We start from the raw sequence: 20611 nt of genomic DNA, 5'->3' as shown, positions 1-20611 counted from the left end.
ACCAAAGTCTTGCTTCTGTTGAGTCCCCCAACTCCGGTCCCTGGGCCACTGCGCCTCGGCAATTCTACACTGGGATAATTTGCCCCCGAATTCTGTCCCCCGGTTACTGTCCGCCAGCCCTCGCAGGCAGATCCCCAGCCCTCCCCCGCGGTGTCATCCTGTTTGGCTTCCCCGCGCCCCAGTCCTCTCCCACCACGTGGCCTAGGGCCCGAGGGGCGTGGCCGGAGGCCGCGCCCGCCCCGCCTCAGCCAATCAGCGATTGCCGCACACCCCCGCCGCAGCCAATCTGCAGCAGCCATGCAGCCCCACCACCCTCGCAGGGAAGTCTCACCCGGGACTGGGCCCCCAGCGCCCCCGGAGGTATGCAGGGTAGGCTCTGCCCAAACTGGGGAGTCCACGCCCCCCTATGTTTCCTCCTCCCCCAAACCCAGGAATCTGGATCCCAGGCCCTCCTCCCTCTGACTCAGGACTCAACTCCAGCTGCTTCTTCCCTCAGAACTTCTGGAGCGGGCCCGCCACTTTCCTGTGGCTCAGCCTGCGAAATCAAAACTCCTTTCCCTTAAGGACCGATAATAACGAGGAGGCTCTTTTGCTTCACCTCCATTATTATCTCCTAATAGAGTTTAATTTATTTTCCCCTGCGGGCCTTCGTATTAGCTGGGGTGAGCCCGACCGGCGACACTTTTCCCAGGAGCCTGCTGCAAGGCTTGCCGGGGGTTGTAGTCCCTCGGGTCGAGGCTACGCCTGGGAACGCGTGGGGCTGGGCGTCGGGACGCGGTCCCCCCGTGGCAGAACTCCAGGGCACAAAAAAAATGTGATGAACTCCTCCTTCTGGCTGCAAACTACTTTTATGGGAACTTGTGGGGTGGTTAGGCACATTGGTAAGTGGGCTTAATGTCTAGAGTTGGGGTCTGCACCTAAGAGGCAGGATGGGAGAAGCTGAAATCTGGGAGACTGAATTTGTGGGTGAGAATCTTAGGAAGGCCCAAGTGGAAATGTGGGAATCAGGAAGGGATGGTGGGGACCTCCACGAGGGTGCCCTTCATGGCCTTGTGCCCATACCCCAGCTCTGCACCCCCGGTCACAAGCAGCTCAATCCCGGTGCAGAAGGTGGCTTCAGAGGCCAGGAACACGGCAGCAGCCCCCACCTCAGCTGGCTGGCCCATGCGGCCCAGGGGCTGCGGAGAGACAAGGGGGAGAGGAATGAAGTGGGGCCTGACTGCCACACCCTAAGCCACTCCCATGCCACCTGGATCTGGCCCCTATGCCTACCTGGTTCATTGTGCCCTGTAAGACTGTGGCAGCGGGGTCAGGCGTTAAGGCTGCCAGCCCCTCCCACATTGGGGTCCAGATGTTTCCTGGGGAGATGCTATGGGAAGGGAGGAGAGGGGATCAGAGAAGTGTGTCACAGACATGGCCTCTGAGGCTCACTCTCAGCCTTCCCACCCCACTTGGAGGTGCTCACCAGTTAACCCGGACGCCATATCGACTCTCATCCAGGGCCAAAGCTTTGGTCATGGCTGTTACTGCCCCCTGAGGAAGATGATGTGGGGGGAAAATTCAGTCCAGGGAAGATGAGGTCCTTCCTGTTCTCTCCTCCAACCCCAAGGTCAAGCTGGGACATCAGAATGGGGTAGTCATGCACTCCCTGCCAGCCCCGATGGGATACACCAGGCTCTGCTTCACTGGAGACACTTGGTACATAACATGTCCCAGGTTGTCATGCCTCAGGGCTGAGGTCCCCAGAGGGCCTGGTAAGGAGTGAGGGAAGGGGCAGGGTACCTTGGTGGCCACATAGGGAACTGCCTGGACCTGGCCGATGGCCCCCACCAGACTGGAGATGTTGATAATATTCCCCTGGCTCTTCCGCAGGTGGGGGAGGGCAAACTGGGAAGACAGAGGCAAAGTCAGACCCCCCAGAGACACTGGATTCCCCCATCCACACTGAAACACATTCTGATGTCTGGAGCAATGGCATTGCCCTGGTATGGTCACTAGTGGATCTTGCTGCCTTGTAGGGACAGGGTTCTAGAACTCCAGGAAGCACCTTCACTGGTTTGCCCGTGTCTCTAGGTTTAAGGAATCTCTTCGTGTCTGGAAGGCATTTTTCTCTATGTCTCCTCTACTACCTCTCTCTCTTCCCCATTCTCTTTGTGTCCTTGTCCCCCTCCCCCAATCCCTGTTCTCCTCTCTCTAGGTCTCTGTCTCTCTGCTCTGGGTCTTAGTATGTTGCTCAAACTCCTGTCCATATCAAGATAGGAAAATGCAAGATGGCTGCATATTTTGCAGAAACGGGAAGAAGCTCTTTTATCCACGAGGGGGTGACAGTATCTCTGAGTTTCAGGGAGAACTCTGTGGTCAGAATGTGATGTGAGAGGCCTTCATGAAATGCACTGCTTTTTACCAGCTTCTCTTCTGCAATTCCCTGGATCCCTGGAGGTCCCTAAACTAATTCTCTTTTCCTTTCTCTCTTCCCTTCCTCTCTGTCTCTCAGCTCTTTCACTACACATGACCTTGAATAAATTCAAATTCTATTCTTCCTCTTATTTTCCTTTGACTGCTGAGCTGTTGGGCAAGACCTGTTCCTGCAGATAAAGATTAATGAGTGCATGCAGCCTCCTCTAAGTGGTTCCCAGGGAATCTAAATTAGGTCCCTCTCGGGGTCACCCTACCAGCTCTTTCAAACCTTCTCCACTCCCTCAAAAACAGCCTCCACTTTTTCTAAGGACTGTATCCACAAGCAAACCCTAAGTGTGCCAACCCTAGGGCCTTTGCGCTCACTGTTCCCTCAGTCTGGAATACTTTTCCTCTGATAGGCATGGAACTCTCTACTAGGGTGACTAGCCATTCTAGTTTGCCCAGGACTGAAGCGTTTTTGAGGACATGGGACATTCAGTCCACTCTCAGGGTTAAACTGGGACAGTCCTGGGTAAACCTAATCCCTCAGCAGCTCCAAATCTTGTTCAAATGTCGCCTTCTGAGCAGCCCAGGTAGCTCAGTGGTTTAGCGCCACCTTCAGCTCAGGGCCCGATCCTGGAAACCCAGGATGGAGTCCCATGTCAGGCTACCTGCATGGAGCCTGCTTCTCCCTCTGTGTCTCTGCCTCTCTCTCTTTCTGTGTCTCTCATGAATAAATAAAATATTTTTTAAAAAAGTCACCCTCACATCTTTTATTTATTTATTTATTTATTTATTTATTTATTTATTTATTTATTTATTTAAATATCTTATTTATTTGAGAGAGAGAGAGAGAGAGAGAGAGCATGTGCATGAGCAGGAGGAGGGGCAGCGGGAGAGAGGGAGAGGGAGAAAGAGAGAAGCAGATTCCCCACTGAACTCAGGGCTCCATCCCAGGACCTGACCATGACCTGAGCTGAAGGCAGATGCTTAACCAACTCAGCCACCCATGCACCCCTGAAATTTCTTACTTTGTTTCACCCCTGTATTAAGGTGTCTGTCACATAATAGGTGCTCAATAAATATCTTTTGAATAAATAAATGAATTTATTGAATTTATCTATTATGTGCCTGGCCCTACTGTCAGTTCTTCACATGCATTAGCTCATTGAATCCTCAGAACAACCCTAGACAAAGAACTGTCCACAGCTCCTTTTGCCAGGTGAGGAGACTGAGCAGGTAAGCGCCGCTCCCAAGGTCATGTGACAAGTGTCAAAGCCAATACTTGTGCCCAGCAGTGAGAAGAGAGCAAAACCCATAAGCAAAAGAGAATTTCTGACAACTCTAAGTCTTAAGAACTTTAAGATAACATGGGCACGAGTACCATGATTATGTGGGCACTGGGGGCAGGGATTCTAATCCTCCAGTGGCTCCTCAGGGACCTGACCCCCACTCCCATTTCCCCCTCCATCCTTTCTTTCTCTCTCTCTCTCTCTCTCTCTCTCTCTCTCTCTCTCTCTCTCATTGGCCTTGAAACCCTTACTGCCTCCCTCTGCCCTGGGCTGGCCCAGCCCCCTACCCCGAGGCTCCACCCCTGCCCCTGCCTAATTCTTTCAGAAACCTTTTCACTCTCTACCCAGCTGTTTGTTTGTTTTTTAAGATTTTATTTATTTATTCATAGACACACAGAGAGAGAGAGGCAGAGACACAGGCAGAGGGAGAAGCAGGCTCCATGCAGGGAGCCCGATGTGGGACTCGATTGTGGGTCTCCAGGATCACACCCCAGGCTGCAGGCGGTGCCAAACCGCTGCGCCACCGCGGCTGCCCCCATACCCAGCTGTTTGACTCCCTCCCCACCCCCACCCTGCAAACGTGAGGTCCCTAAGGGCTGCACACCATGAGTCATTCGCTCCCCTTGTTCTGGCACTGGGCACACAGTTAGCACTGAATAAATATTTGTCCCACACTCCTTATGGGCCCTATTCAACCCTCCCACACATTCCTTGGGCCATTTCCCAGTCCTGCCTTCAAGGTCACCTAGCACTTTTGTGCAGCCCACATCAAGAACCCGCTGGAATCTTATTGGCCTGACCTTCCCTCCCTTTGGACACCTGACCAGGAGAGCCTGGCTCTCCTGGATGCCATGCAGCTTCCCTCCCACCTTTCATTTCTCCTGGATCTGCTTCTCTCCGAGCTCTGCCAGGGGAGGCCCCGCTTGGCTGTTTTCCCATCAACATATCCTAATTCTCCCCTGGAACCACCTTCCAGAACTCCTCACCTGCCCTTTGCATCTTCATTTTTTTTTTAAGATTTTATTTATTTATTCATGAGAGACACACACAGAGAGGCAGAGACACAGGCAGAGGGAGAAGCAGGCTCCCCACAAGGAGCCAGATGTGGAACTCAACCCTGGGACCTGGGATCACACCCCAAGCCAAAGGCAGATGCCCAACCACTGAACCACCTGTGCGTCCCTGGGCAGCTTCATTTCCATCTATTCAGTGCAAAACTTACTCCACTGTCTCCTCCTAGAATCTGCCTTTCTCCTTGATTTTCAGCCTCAGGCATGGGGTCCACTTCCACCCAGCTTCTCAAGCCAGAGTCCTGAGAACCTTCTGGAGCTTCCCTCTACCTAAGTCCCTCATCTGATTCATCACCAAGCCCTGGCCACTGTGCCTTCTAAGGACCTCTTGAATCTATACAATTCTTTCTACCTCATTTATTCATTCGATGAACATTAATGGAGCACCTAGGATGTGCCAGGTGCTGTGATAAATGCCAGAGATGCCACAGGAAACAAGACAGAAACTTCTGCCCTCACAGAGCCAAGTCCTGGAGGAGGCAGCAATAAAGAAATAAAAGTGCATAACGGAATGTGCTAGAGTGTGAACAGGGATAGGCAACAAAAAGTAGAGCAAGATGAGGGGAATGGGGGTGTTGGGGTAGGTGCAATTGCAAACAGGGTGTTCTGGTATGAATTATGGAGATGTCTTGGAGAATCCTGGGCCTGGGCCAGGCAGGAGGAACAGCATTTGCAAAGGCCCCGAAGCAGGACAGAACTGGGGCATTTGGCACAAGACTACTGCAGTAGGAGGGGAAGGTCAGAGGAGGAACAGGGGCCAGACCATGTGAGGCCATGAAGGCTACCTCTTTTTACTTGCACAAATGCTACTGTCTCCTAATACTGGTTTTCCAATGCCCACACTTTGTCTTCTGACCTGTTCTGCATGCAAGAGCCAGAGTGCTTTTTAATTTTTATTTATTTATTGATTTTAAGTAATCTCTACACCCAATGTGAGGCTCAAATTCACAACACTGAGATCAAGAGTTGGGTGCTCAAGTACAGCTTCCTTTCTTGATTAAAACTCTCCATAGTGTAGGGATAGAGGCAACATACCTCCATATCATAACAGCCATACATGAAAAGCCCACAGAGAATATCATTCTCAATGAGGAAAAATTGAGAGCTTTTCCCCTAAGGTCAGGAACACATCAGGGATGTTCACTCTCACCACTGTTGTTCAACATAATGCTGGAAGTCCTAGCCTCAGGAATCAGACAACAAAAAGAAATAAAAGGCAAAGAAGAAGTGAAACTCCCACTCTTTGCAGATGACATGATACTCTATGTGAAAACTCAAAAGACTCCACCCCCAAATTGCTAGAATTTACAAGAATTTAGCAAAGTGGCAGGATATAAAATCAATGCACAGAAGTCAGCTGAATTTCTATACACTAACCATGAAACAGAAGAAAGAGAAATTAAGGAGTTGATTTCATTTACCATTGCACCAAAAACCATAAGATACCTAGGAACAAATCTAACCAAAGAGGCAAAGGATCTGTACTCAGAAAACTATAGAACACTCATGAAAAAAGCCGAGGGATGCCTGGGTGGCTCGAGTGGTTGAGCACCTGCCTTTGGCCCAGGGTGTGATCCTGGAGTCCCGGAATCAAATCCCACATTGGACTCCCTGCACAGAGCCTGCTTCTGTCTCTGCCTCTCTGTGTCTCTCATGAATATATAAATAAAATCTCAAAAAAAGAAAAATCGAGGAAGATGCAAAGAAATGGAAGCTATATTACAAAGCTGTGATCATCAAGACAGTATGGTACTGGCACAAAAACAGACACATAGATCAACGTAATAGAATAGAGAACCCAGAAACGGACCCTCAACTCTATGGTCAACTCATCTTCAACAAAGCAAGAAAGAATATCCAATGGAAAAAAGTCTCAAAAATGGGGATCCCTGGGTGGCGCAGCGGTTTGGCGCCTGCCTTTGGCCCAGGGCGCGATCTTGGAGACCCGGGATCGAATCCCATGTCAGGCTCCCGGTGCATGGAGCCTGCTTCTCCCTCTGCCTGTGTCTCTGCCTCTCTCTCTCTCTCTGTGACTATCATAACTAAATAAAAAAAAAATTAAAAAAAAAAAGATTTAAAAGTCTCAAAAATGGTATTGGGAAAAATGGACAGCCACATGCAGAAGAATGAAACTGGGCCATTTCCTCACACCATACACAAAAATAGACTTGAAATGGATGAAAGACCTAAGTATGAAACAGGAATCTATCAAAATCCTAGAGGAAAACATAGGCAGCAATCTTTGTGACCTTGGCCGCAGCAACTTCTTGGTAGACACATCTCCACAGGCAAGGGAAACAAAGGCAAAAATGAACTACTGGGACTTCATCAAGATAAAAGCCTTTTTAAAAAAATATTTATTTATTCATGAGAGATGCAGAGAGAGAGAGAGAGGCAGAGACACAGGCAGAGGGAGAAGCAGGCTCCATGCAGGGAGCCCGACATGGGACTCTCCAGGATCACACCCTGGGCTGAAGGCGGCGCTAAACCGCTGAGCAACCGGGGCTGCCCAAGATAAAAAGCTTCTGCACATCAAAGGTAACAGTTGACAAAACCAAAAGACAACCAATAGAATGGGAGAAAATATTTGCAAGTGTCTTATAAGATAAAGGGCTAGTATCCAAAATCTATAAAGAACTTATCAAACTCAACACCCAAAGAACAAATAATCCAGTCAAGAAATGGGCAGAAGACCTAAACAGACATTTCTTAAAAGACCTACAAATGGCCAACAGGCATGAACACATGCTCAACATCACTCGGCATCAGGGAAATACAAATCAAAACCACAGAGAGATACTACCTCACACCAGTCACAATGACTAAAATTAACAAGTCAGAAAACAACAGATGTTGGCAAGGATGTGGAGAAAGGGGATACCTCTTACATTGTTGGTGGGAATGCAAACTGGTGCAGCCACTCTGGAAAACAGTATGGAGACTCCTCAAAAAGTTGAAAATAGAGCTACTCTACAACCTAGCAATTGCACTACTAGGAATTTACCCCAAAGATACAGATGTAGTGATCCAAAGGGGCACTTGTACCCCAATGCTTATAGCGGCAATGTCCACAATAGTCAAACTGTGGAAAGAGCCCCGATGTCCATCAACAGATGAATGGATAAAGAAGATGTGGTCTAGGGGATCCCTGGGTGGCGCAGCGGTTTGGCGCCTGCCTTTGGCCCAGGGCGCGATCTTGGAGACCTGGGATCGAATCCCACGTCAGGCTCCCAGTGCATGGAGCCTGCTTCTCCCTCTGCCTGTGTCTCTGCCTCTCTCTCTCTCTCTCTGTGACTATCATAAATAAATAAAAATTAAAAAAAAAAGATGTGGTCTATATATAAAATGGACTACTACTCAGCCATCAAAAAAAATCTTGCCATTTGCAACGACATGGATGGAACTAGAGGATATTACACTAAGTGAAATAAGTCAATTAGAGAAAGATAATTATCATATGATCTCACTCAAATGTGGAATTTAAGAAGCAAAACAGAGGATCATAGGGGAAGAGAGGAACAAAGAAAACAAGGCGAAATCATAGAGGGAGACAAACCCTAAGAGATTAAATCATAGGAAACAAACAGGGTTGCTGGAGGGGAGGGGGCAGGAGGGATGGAGGTCACTGGATGATGGACACTAAGGAGGACACATTGTGTAATGAGCACTGGGTGTTATATAAGACTGATAAATCCTTGAACTCTACCTCTGAAACCAATAACACATTATATGTTTTTTTTAAGGTTTTTAATTTATTTATTCATGAGAGACACAGAAAGAGAAGCAGAGACATAGCAGAGGGAGAAGCAGGCTCCATGCAGAGAGCCCAGTGTGGGACTCCATCCTGAAACTCCAGGATTTTTTATTTATTTTTTTTATTTTTTATGATAGTCACAGAGAGAGAGAGAGAGAGAGAGAGAGAGAGAGAGAGAGGCAGAGACACAGGCAGAGGGAGAAGCAGGCTCCATGCACCGGGAGCCCGATGTGGGATTCGATCCCAGGTCTCCGGGATCGCGCCCTGGGCCAAAGGCAGGCACCAAACCGCTGCGCCACCCAGGGATCCCAAACTCCAGGATTATGCCCTTAGCCGAAGGCAGATCCTTAACCACTGAGCCACCCAGGTGTCCCAACACATTATATGTTAATTAATTGATTTTAAATTAAAAAAAGAGAGTCGGATGCTCTACAAACTGAGCCAGCCAGGCGCCCCTAGAGTGATCTCTTAACATTGAGGATTTTATTTATTTATTTGACAGAGAGAGAGAGAGAGAGAACAAGCAAGGGGAGTGGCAGGCAGAGAGAGAGGGAGAAGCAGATTCCCTGCTGAGCAGTGGGCTGGCTGAGAGACTTGATCTAGGACTCTGGGATCATGACCTGAACCAAAGGCAGACCCTTAACTGACTGAGCCACCCAGGTGCCCCTGATGATTGTTTTAATCATGGTGGTAAAGGCAGCAACTTACTCATGCTGACAGATTTCTTTGCAACGGGCAGAGTTTTGGGTACTGGGACAGAGGCGTGGACAAGCAGACAGTCTCTGCCCTCTGGAAAACCACATGCAACAGGCAGATGGTGTCTGGAGCCAAGGCAAAGGAACTAATTGTAATAATACAATAGAGACCAACTGGGTGAATTGAAAGAGCTTGGATGGGGTGCCCGGCAGGCTCAGTCAGTGGAGCATCCAACTGTTGATCTCGGGGTTGTAGGTTTGAGCCCCATGTGGGGTGAAGAGATTATTTCAGAAGTAAAATCTTCAAAAATAGATAAATAGAGGGGTGCCTGGGTGGCTCAGTCTGTTAAGTGGCTGCCTTCAGCTCGGGGGTCCTGGGATGGAGCCCCTGCATCATCTTCGTTGAGCTCCCTGCTCAGTGGGGGACCTGCTTCTCCCTCTCCCTCTGCCCCCCCGCCCCCACCCTGGCTCATGACCATGCTGTCTCTCTCAAATAAATAAAGAAAATCTTAAAAAATAATAATAATTGCTAAGCGGAAGGTGGAGATGGAGATGAGGGTTTCTAGATCTTAAAACGCACATGGGTGGTTTCTACCCCAGTACCTTTGTACACCCTTTTTTGGTAAATGAAACACCCTGTGCTCCACTTCCTTCCCTCCCACTCAGGGTTCCAGCATCCAACCTCACCTTTTCCCTTCTGCTTCTGCCAGGCTTCATTTGCCCAACGTATATTTCAGTGACCTCAACCTGAGTTAGGGAGATTGGCCGCAGGAAAAAGAATGGGGCAATGTTTGTGATAGGTAAATAAAAATGCACAGACCAGAAACCCTGTGCCAGGCATGCTCTAAGCTCTTCATGGGTATTTTACTCTCATTCAATTCTCAGGAGCAACCCTGCGAATTAGGTACCATTTATTAAGTCTCATTTTTTTCACAGGAGAAACCAAAGTGCTGACAGTTTGAGTAAGTTGCCACATTGCAGGGAGGAAGTGGCAAAGAACTGAGGCAGGCAGGGATTGGATCTGGACCCTTTACTCCTATGTGAGGCTTCTGTTCTAGCCACTGACAGGTAAGAGAGTCAGATAGCCCCACAGGAAGCCCCACAGTGGGGACTGGGGTATAATGGAGACCCCTGCCATATTTAGCAGACTGTCACTCTGCCCTGTGGGTCCACTTTGCCAATCTTTCTTTCCTTTTTTTTTAAAAAAGATTTTATTTATTTATTCATTCATGAGAGACACACAGAGAGAGGCAGCGACATAGTCAGAGGGAGAAGCAGGCTCCCTACGGGGAGCCTGATGTGGGACTCCATCCCAGAACCCTGGGAACCCGCCCTGAGCCAAAGGCAGATGCTCAACCACTGAGCCACACAGGCTTCCCCACTTCGCCAATCTTTCAAGAAAAACCAGAAATGGGATCCCTGGGTGGCGCAGCGGTTTGGCGCCTGCCTTTGGCCCAGGGCGCGATCCTGGAGACCCGGGATCGAATCCCGCGTCGGGCTCCCTGCATGGAGCCTGCTTCTCCCTCTGCCTATGTCTCTGCCTATCTCTCTCTCTCTCTGTGTGACTATCATAAATAAATAAATAAAAATTAAAAAAAAGAAAAGCCAGAAATAGGGCTGTTTAGGAGAAATCTCTCTCTTTTTAAATGCTGGGCACTGAGAGAGATATGTAAAATTACATATATATTATATAATTACATATATACCCCCTTTATGGGATACAGTGGGTATATCTTATTGTATGGAGATGCCAATCTTAGGGGTGACACAAGTTGGAGACAGAGGCAAGAGTTCAGGGGTGCCTGGGTGGCTCAGTTGGTGAAGCGTCTGCTTAGGTCATGATCCTGGGGTCCTAGTATGGAGCCCTGCATTGGGCTCCCTGCCCAACGGGCAGCCAGCTCCTCCCTCTCCCTCTGCCTGCTGCTCTCCCTGCTTGTGTTCTTCTTTCAAATGAATGAACAAAATCTTAAAAAAAAAAAAAAAAAAAAGGAGCAAGGGTTCACAGGTTGAACAAGGCCACCCAACTGCCCAGAAACATTTCACCTGAATCTCAAGTGAGACACCAAAGAGAGTTTGTGAGTTTCCTCACCAGTGACCACCACCTCCAACCCGCCCTCCTGGGCCTCCTCCCCTCTTGTGTCTGCACTGGCTTTTCTGATCTACTCCAGTTTCAAGCTGGTTGGTGAGCTCCCAGCTGATGACTCCAGGCCTCTCCCCTCACCCCAGATTCAAGAATCCCACGTGAACCTGTGCTGGGCAGCTCCTCTCCCTCTCCACCACACCGCACCCCTTCCCCCTGCCAGGCCCTGCTAACTCAAAAGGTCTCTGACCCCACCTGCTCCTCCCCAGGCTTCCTCATAGCAATGCATGGCAACTCAGTCCCGCTAGTTGCTGGCGGTGGTGGTGGTGGTGGGGGGAACATAAGCCAAAACCCGCACTCCTTTCTTTCTCAAATCCACCCCCACACCTAGTCTACAAGGAAACCCTGACAATACTACCTTCAAAATGGGTCCAGAATCAGAATACTTCCCACCAAATCCACAGCCACCCAATGGCCTCGTGGGATTCAAATCACCCCCTGCCTGGACCATCCAGTCAGTGCCCTCCCTGGGTACACTGCCAAAGCCCTTGCCCCCTGCCTGTTCCCCATGTGGCCGCTGGTTGCCACTTACAGCAGCTCACTTCCTTGGCTCCAGGCTCAAGTACCAAAGCAAAGTCCTCTCCATGGTTGACAAGGCCAGATATGATCTAGGTTCTTTTGTCCGCTTTATACTCTCACCTCCTGTTATTCTTCCTACACTCAGAGCAGTTCCCACCCCAGGACCTTTGCACAGGCTGTTCTTTGCTGGACCACTGCCTCACACACCTCCTTGAGGTCTGACTTAAATATCACCTCTCAGAGAAGCCTTCTGACTACCTCCACCCTGTCTAAAAGAGCAGCACATAAATACTCTTAAACAAACAAACAAAAAAACCTCATCTAGTAAAGACACATACTAAATGACACACATGTAAAATATGTCTGAGATTTGCTTTAAAAAGCTCTAGCAAGGGATTCCTGGGTGGCTCAGTGATTGAGCATCTGCCTTTGGCTCAGGGTGTGATCCCGATCTGGGGATCAAGTCCTGCGTCGGGCTCCCTGTGAGGAGCCTGCTTCTCTCTCTGCCTGTGTCTCTGTCTCTCTCATGAATAAATAAATAAAATCTTTAAAAAATAAAATAAAAATAAAAAGCTCCAGCAAAAGGGGCACTTGGGTGGCTCAGTTGGTTGAACATCAGACTGTTGATTTTGGCTCAGATCATGATCTCAGGGTCCTGAGATAGAGCCCCACATGAGGCTCTGTGCTCAGTGGGGAGTCTGCTTCTCTCCCTCTCTCTTTTCCCATCCCCTCCCTAAAACAAATAAACAGATCTTAAAAGAAAAGAAAGAAAAAAATGAAGAGTCCACAGGAGGAATGACAGAATGTTGATAATGCTGGGTGACGGGTGTGAGGAATTCAGTACATCTCTCCACTTTTGTGTATGCTTGCAAAATGTCAAAATAAAAAGTTTCATATGGGCACCTGGGTGGCTCAGTTAGTTCAGCATCTGACTATTGATCTCAACTCAGGTCTCAATCTCAGGGTCATGAGTTCAAGCCCCACATTGGGCTCCACGCTGGGCATGGAGCCTGCTTAAAAAAAAGTTTGGGACACGGGTGGCTCAGTTGTTGAGCATCTACCCTTGGCTCAGGGCATGATCCCGGGGTCCTGGGATTGAGTCCAGCATCAGATTCCCTGTAGGGAGCCTACTTCTCCCTCTGCCTGTGTTTCTGCCTCTCTCTCTGAGTCTCTCATGAATAAATACATAATTTTTTTTTTAAATTTTTATAAAAAAACAGGGGATCCCTGGGTGGCTCAGCAGTTTCACGCCTGCCTTTGGCCCAGGGTGTGATCCTGGAGTCCCGAGATCAAGTCCTGCATCAGGCTCCCGGCATGGGGCCTGCTTCTCCCTCTGCCTGTGTCTCTGCCTCTCTCTCTCTCTCTCTCTCTATCATAAATTTTAAAAAAAATTTATAAAAAAACAGCATTTGCACCTGTCCATCACTCTCATGCATGGCACTTATCACTCGCTGACATTAAGATCTATTTACTTGCTCACCGCCTGTCTCCCTCGTTAGCATGTCAGCTCTCCAGGGGCAAGGATGTTTGTCTCGTGCTGGATGCACAATGCTCAGCGCATGGCTGGTACTAAACAAATATTTGCTGAATGAATTAAAGTGTGCTATGATGAAAATAAGTAAGCTGTTGCAGAGAATAAATATGTATGTGTGGGTGCCACAGAAGCATGAATGGTTGGGAAGGAGAGGCCATTCTGAAGAGCTGGCATTTCAACTACAATGGTAAGTAGGAGGCTTTTATGGGAAGACTCAGAGGGTAGGGTGGTAAGCGGAAAAACTCATTGTTCCCATGGCTATTCGCTGGGTGGCAAAGCTGTAACTGCCTCTCATTGACTCCTCGCCTCAATCCCTCCTCCTGCCCCCCCATCCCACCCTTATTCCTATTACTCCCCAACTCTATATCAGCACACCACTTTACAAGGTTCTAGAAGGTCCCTAAGAAGACTGGGCTAGGTCACCACACAGCTAGCTTCTGCTGGATGTAGGGATTAGCACCCATATATTGGCTATAAAGAACAGAGCCCTTTTGGAATAAGCAACGCAGCAGAAACATTCTGCTCCAAGAAGAAGTGGGTCTGACAATCTCCCAGTCAGGAGGCCACCTGGCCTGACAGCTTGGGCCATAGTTCTCACCTTGGTCACGGTGTATGTCCCCAGCAGGTTCAGCTCCAACAGCTGCCTGAAGCCTTCGGCAGAGGTCTCCTCGGGCCACTGAGGAGGTGGATCTAAGGGCAGGGGGTGGGAGACACAGAAGCAGAAGGAATGAGGGAGTGACACAGAGAACAGGGAAGAAATGAAGATATGGTCCGGTTGGGGGTGGCTGACAAGAGGGGCAGGGATCACAGGGAAGAAAGGAGGTGAATTAAAAAGCGGTCTCAGGCCAGAAGGCCCAGCTTCCAATATGAGCCTCTGCCACTTTCGGGCTGTGTGACTTTTTAGTAAGTCACTTTGCCTCTCTGTGTCTCAGTCTCCTTATCTACAGAAGGACAACACTTGGCTTTCGGGCTGAGAAAGTTCCACCCAAAGCTGGGAGCGCCTGAGTGGCTCAGTGGGTAGAGCATCCAACACATGATCTCAGGTCTTGATTTCAGGGTTGTGAGTTCAAGCCCTTTGTTGGGTGTGGACCTTAGTTTAAAAAGAAAAAAAAAAAAAAACAAGGAAATTTCCCAAGTCAGAGTGTCTGGCTGTCTGGGTCAGAGTTGTAAATTTGAGATTGGATGCAGAGATTACTTGAAAATAAAATTTTTTTTAAATTTTTTATTTATTTATGATAGTCACAGAGAGAGAGAGAGAGAGAGAGGCGCAGAGACATAGGCATAGGAGAAGCAGGCTCCATGCACCGGGAGCCCGATGTGGGATTTGATCCCGGGTCTCCAGGATCGCGCCCTGGGCCAAACGCAGGCGCCAAACCGCTGCGCCACCCAGGGATCCCAAAAATAAAATCTTTAAAGGGCACCTGTGTAGCTCAGTGGTTGAGCATCTATCTGCCTTTGGCTCAGATCCAGGGATGGAGTCCCATATCGGGCTCCCCACAGGGAGCCTGCTCTTCTCTCTGCCTCTCTTTGTGTCTCTCATGAATAAATAAATAAAAATTAATTAATTAATTAATTAATCTATTTTTTTAAAATAGTAAAAATAAAAATTAAATTAAATTAAATCTTTATAAAAGGGCAGCCCGGGGCAGCCCCGGTGGCATAGCGGTTTGGCGCCGCCTGCAGCCTGGGGTGTGATCCTGGAGACCCGGGATTGAGTCCCGCATCAGGCTTCCTGCATGGAGCCTGTTTCTACCTCTGTCTGTGTCTCTGCCTCTCTATGAATAAAGAAACAAAATTTAAAAAGGGGGGGGGGCAGCCTGGGTGGCTCAGCAGTTTGGTGCTGCCTTCTTCAGCCCAGGGTGTGATCCTGGAGACCCAGGATCAAGTCCCCATCGGGCTCCCTGCATGGAGCCTGCTTCTCCCTCTGCCTGTGTCTCTGCCTCTCTTTTTCTCATGAATTAAAAAAAAAAAAAAATCTTAAAAAAATTTTTCTCTCAGGAGTCAATATTTGGGCCTAATAGTTAGCCCCATAACATATTTGTGAAATAAATAGGAGAAATTGGTGGGAGGGGACGGGGTGTGGGTGGAGGGACAGAAAAATCAATGTTCAGAGGAAAAGGAGGTGGAAAGATAGGGGAATAAGAATTAGGAGAAAACACAGGCAGTGGGGAGATGCCACCTTGATGGCTCCAAGGCTTTAGGAGGCCAGGGGAGGAAGGCACAATGAGGGGGGAAAACAAGATGGCAGGCAGGAAGCTGAGGGAATCTTGGATTGTTCCTCCCCAAAGACCCAGGGCTTGTGGCCTGGCTTCCTTCAAGGATCTGCTCAAATATCTTCAGGGAACCGACCCTGGATCCTGTTTAAAACAGCCCCTTGGGGATCCCTGGGTGGCGCAGCGGTTTAGCGCCTGCCTTTGGGCCAGGGCGCGATCCTGGAGACCCGGGATCGAATCCCACATCGGACTCCCGGTGCATGGAGCCTGCTTCTCCCTCTCCCTCTGCCTATGTCTCTGCCTCTCTCTCTCTCTCTCTCTCTGACTATCATAAATAAATAAAAATTAAAAAAAAAAACAACAACAGCCCCTTGGGACACCTGGGTGGCTCAGCGGTTGAGTGCTTGCTGTTCTCTCTCTGTGTCTCTCATGAATAAATAAATAAAATCTTTAAAACAAACAAAAAAACCCAGCCTCTGGAAAAACAAACAAACAAACAAAAAGCTCCTGCCATTCTCTAGACCCTAAACAGCTTGTTTTGTTTTAAGTAAGCTCTATGCCTAATGTGGGGCTTAAATTCACGACCCCGAGACCAAGAGTTGCAGCCTCCACCAACTGAGCCAGCCGGGTGCCCCAATTTTATTTCTCTTTATAGCCTTTATCACCACCAAACATGCTAGTATATATAGTTGATTCTCATTATTCAAGGCAGTTATGGTCTATAAAGTTCCAGTGAATACTGAATTAGGAAATATTCACCACTGTTCCTCTGGGAAAGAGGTACATATTATATAATAGTATGTAATATTACAGACTAAATGCGTTTCCCCACCCCCCGAGATTCATATGGTGAAATCCTAACCTTCCATGCAATGGCACTTGGAGGTGAAACCTATGGGAGGGGATTTTATTTTATTATTATTATTCTTTTAAATATTCTTATTTTATTATTTTTAAAATATTTTATTTATTTATTCATGAGAGACCCAGAGAGAGACGCAGAGACACAGGTAGAGAGAGAAGCAGGCTCCCATCAGGGACCCTGATGTGGGACTTGATCCCAGGATCCCGGGATCACGACCTGAGCCGAAGGCAGATGCTCCACCACTGAGCCACCTAGGTGTCCCAGAAGGGGATTTTAAGTGGAGAGGATGGACATCTCATGAATGGGATTAGTGCACTTAGACCCAGCAAGAAGCAGGCCCTCACCAGACACGAATCTGCTGGCACTTGGATCTTGGGATTTCCTAGCCTCCAAATCTGTGAGAAGTAAATGTTTGTTGTCTGAGTCCTCTCCTTAGGTGGTATTTCTGTTCCAGGAGCCCAAACTGGCTGACACTATATATATGTATGCACGTAGACATGTGTATACACACAGGCATATAGATATTTGCATATCTAACAGATCATAGTCTTAAATCCTAAAAACAACTCCTAATCTTAAAAACAATAAAATAGACTCCATTTTATTTATTTTGCAAAGAAACAAGGCTCAGAGATGTTAAGAGATTAGCTAGAAGCCGGCAGTGTTGGAATTTTAACCCATCCAGTGGGCCCCAGGGCAGCTCCTTGCACTTCCATAGTCTCCATCCTCTGAAATCAGAGGGCACAGCTACACCTAGTTTGACCTTAACTGAGAACATGTGCTTCAGGCAAAGGGAATTTTTGTTGCTACTCCATACTTGTCCACAAATACCTGGAAAGCATAGTGAGTACTGATGCTGAGACTACGAAAAAAAATTTTTTGCAAGTTGGTGACTTCACAAACACAGGAATCCATGGATGAGGCAGATTAACTATCATTTCTGGCCTAATTTTCTTACTCAAGAACATGAATCCCGGGGATCCCTGGGTGGCGCAGCGATTTGGCGCCTGCCTTTGGCCCAGGGCGCGATCATGGAGACCCGGGATCGAGTCCCACGTCGGGCTCCTGGTGCATGGAGCCTGCTTCTCCCTCTGCCTATGTCTCTGCCTCTCTCTCTCTCTCTGTGTGTGTGTGACTATCATAAATAAATAAAAATTAAAAAAAAAAAAGAACGTGAATCACAAGAAGACTAGAATGTTCTATCTATTGTGTTCACTGCCAGACACCTGGGTGTCTCAGTGGCTAAGCGTCTGCCTTTGGCTCAGGTCACTATCCCAGGGATCAAGTCCCACATTGGGTTCCCAAAGGGGAGCCTGCTTCTCTGCCTAGGTCTCTGCTTCTCTCTGTGCATCTTTCATGAATAAATAAAATCTTAAAAAAAATTTTTTTTTTCACTGCCAACTCCCCAGCCCCCAGGAAAGAACTTGGGACATGGTAGGCATTCAGTAAATATGTCTCGAATGTACAAAGGATACAGAGAGAAAGGATGAACTGGTATTCACCATCTCTTTGATCTTTACAACAATATAAGGAGGAAAATGCAGCCCAGAGAGGGTGAGCCACTTGCTTAAAGTTGCCCAGCCAATACGCAGCGGTGGAGGGGTGGGAGGGTTGTGCAGCCTGGGTGGCTCAGCGGTTTAGTGCTGCCTTCAGCCCAGGGCGTGACCCGGGATGGAGTCCCACATCAGGCTCCCTGCATGGAGCCTGCTTCTCCCTCTGCCTGTGTCTCTGCCTCTCCCTCTCTGTGTCTCTCATGAATAAATAAATAAAATCTTTTAAAAACCCAACAATAAGCAGGGGGGCACGTTGTGCAGCTGAAGAGGATGTCACTCTTATGACAGGCCTTGCTGTGTGACCTCAGTGCAATCAGTTCATCTCTCTGAGCCCTGGCTTACCAACATGAGAGATTCTTATGAAGGGTAAGTCATTAAGCTGACAGCATTTCCCCTTCGAAGTCACCATGCTAAGACCTAAAAAACCACACGCATGAGGATACCTTCATAGTCATCAGCAAAGGGAAGGGTCATTGCCATCACTTCATAGATAAGAAAATTGAGACCACAAGATGGGAGCTGTTTGTTCAAGATATTTGTGATAATTATGAGGCCGAGTAGTTTATCTTATTTAATACCCACAACAACTCTGTTGTTCATGATCATCATTCCCATTCTAGAAACAGAAGAACTGAGGCCAGGATGGAACCAGCCAGGATGTGAGCCCCAGTGCAGGGCCTTCCAGGGCTGTACTGTCCCATCCAAGGAGACAGGGGGATGGGAAAGGGTATGGAGAAGACAGATGGGGAACTGAGGGGGAGGGAAAGGAAGGGATGGAAGCTGGGAGGTGGGTGGACACCAAGGGAGAATGGCCTGTGGGCCACACAACTCACGGTAGCCAGCGTTGTTGACTACACAATCCAGACGGCCAAAACGATGGACAGTCTCAGAAATGAGAGTCTGAGGACAAAGAGGTAAGTGAGCAGGGTTGGCACCCAGCCTTGAGGAGCCTGGACTCCCAAAAGCAAAGGGGGAAAAAAAAAAGCAAAGGGGGAAACAGGGGGAGGTGGATCACAGCCAAGGTGAAGGGAGCTACAGGAAGTGGGGGCTTCCCCTAAATCACCAGAGGGCTGGATATATTCACACTGCAGAGACCTAGTGTCCGGGTGGGGGGCGGAGGGTGGACATCAGAGAGACATTGACCGAAGTGAACAGATAGAATCCCAGAGGCGGGAGAGGAAGACTCTTCCAGAAGGAGATCCACTGTGAGGGATTTTTGTTGTTGTTGTTGTTCCAGTCTATGTGACAGGTGTGACAAGAGCCCCGAAGTAGTGAGAGATAAAGGGGAAACTTTGCAGGAGACCCAGAACCTGGCCAGCAGAATCAGGGAAAGTCCGGAAATGATGCTGAGCAGCAGTCTTTGGGGCCAGACAGGGTCAAGAATATCTCACCTGCACATCTTTCTCCCGGGTCACATCACAGAGGATAAAGACAGTTCCAGTAAGCTCCTGCTCCAGGGCCCGGCCCCCAGACTCTGCAGGGAGAGAAGGGCTGGGGTCCAGACTCCTAGGTCTGAGGGAGGAGGGGTTGGGGTCCTGATTCTTGGGTCTGAGAGAAGAAAGGGCCTGGGGGCCCAGACTCCTGGGTGTGAGGGAGGAGGGGGCTGGGGTGAGGACCAAGGGACGCTCACTCACCATCTTTGTCACAGATAACCACTTGGGCCCCGTTTTGCACTGAGAATGGAAAAACAGGTTACTCCAGCACAGACCTTGGCAAAGGCCTCTGCTGCCCTCCTGTGGCCACCTGGAGTGGGGCCCATCTTTCCAAACGTTCCCCTCATGACCCCAAAGTCCCATGATGTTCTAGAGCAAAGAGCAGAAGACTTGAACCATAGAGCAAAGGGCAGAAGACTTGACCCATATTCTCCTTGGCCACTGTAGGTGCCTGCTGGGGTTCCTGAGCCCCCATTCCTGGGTTCCAGAATAAACCTGAAACCTACAAGCCACATTCCCCTAGCCACCCCCACTTTGTAGATAGAATAACTGAGACCCAGATAAAGAGAGTAACCATTTTTGGAGAACTGCCAAAAGCTCAGGCCCCAGGCTTAGGCTGTCAACCCTTTCATTAATATTGCAAATTGGGTTTTTATAGGCTAAGAATCTTGACTCCAGTACTGAAGTTCCCACACCCACTAGTTCCCAGGGTCCCTCCGCTCCCAGTCTCTAATATTCCCCAAGCAGCCAGACCCTGACTCGCCAGACCCCTACTCACCGAAGGCTCTCGCGATCCCGGCTCCAATGCCGCGCCCGCCTCCTGTCACAACCACCACCTTCCCGGCATAGCGCGTCCCTGTTGCCATCCTGCTTCTGTCTGACTCTCCCTGTCACTCACTCTCTGCTTCTTTCACCTCCACAGTTGGGTGAGGCCGTGGAGCAGAACCATAAATAGGGGCTGGATCCTGGAAGGCCGGCCCTGGGGGGGCGTTGCCAGGAAGGCCAGAAGCCTGGAAGTTTGCCCCGGCCCCCTCCTCCCTCAGACCCAGTTGTCTGGGGCCTCAGCTCCTCCTCCCTCAGACTCAGGAGCCCAGGCAACCAGCCCCTCCTCCGTCAGACCTAGGAGCCCAGGCCCCCAGCCCCTCT

At 49.0% G+C, this 20611-nt stretch overlaps 1 protein-coding gene across 2 annotated transcripts; it reads right to left on the bottom strand.

Moving 5' to 3' along the window:
* Positions 1 to 829: 829 nt before the first annotated feature.
* Positions 830 to 20557, bottom strand: HSD17B14 (hydroxysteroid 17-beta dehydrogenase 14). Of its 2 annotated transcripts, XM_055311689.1 has the most exons (9): positions 20244 to 20531; positions 19667 to 19705; positions 19424 to 19506; positions 18866 to 18932; positions 14000 to 14091; positions 1783 to 1887; positions 1466 to 1533; positions 1273 to 1369; positions 830 to 1178 (listed from the first exon to the last, which is right to left on the bottom strand). In XM_055311689.1, exons 1-9 carry the CDS (start codon positions 20329 to 20331, stop codon positions 1005 to 1007), a joined length of 813 nt encoding a protein of 270 aa, XP_055167664.1. In that variant the 5' UTR covers positions 20332 to 20531; the 3' UTR covers positions 830 to 1004. The 2 variants fall into 2 exon arrangements, with proteins under 2 accessions (XP_055167664.1, XP_055167665.1); XM_055311690.1 differs by lacking the exon at positions 1783 to 1887 and having other exon boundaries at positions 20244 to 20557.
* Positions 20558 to 20611: the final 54 nt, after the last annotated feature.

Source organism: Nyctereutes procyonoides, unplaced genomic scaffold (assembly GCF_905146905.1).
Source record: "Nyctereutes procyonoides isolate TBG_1078 unplaced genomic scaffold, NYPRO_anot_genome, whole genome shotgun sequence".
Lineage (NCBI taxonomy): Eukaryota > Metazoa > Chordata > Mammalia > Carnivora > Canidae > Nyctereutes > Nyctereutes procyonoides.
The sequence above is the reverse complement of the archived record's forward strand: the minus strand, read 5'-3'. Positions and strand labels throughout refer to the sequence as shown.

Bases quoted from the DNA above. Each gene is read 5' to 3' on its own strand.
- HSD17B14 (XM_055311689.1), bottom strand. From the start codon at position 20,331: ATGGCAACAGGGACGCGCTATGCCGGGAAGGTGGTGGTTGTGACAGGA. The intron at 14,092-18,865 runs GTGAGTTGTGTG...CCCTGCCCTTAG, and splicing joins AGTCAACAACGCTGGCTACC to ATCCACCTCCTCAGTGGCCC. The intron at 1,534-1,782 runs GTACCCTGCCCC...CATCTTCCTCAG, and splicing joins TTCCCTATGTGGCCACCAAG to GGGGCAGTAACAGCCATGAC.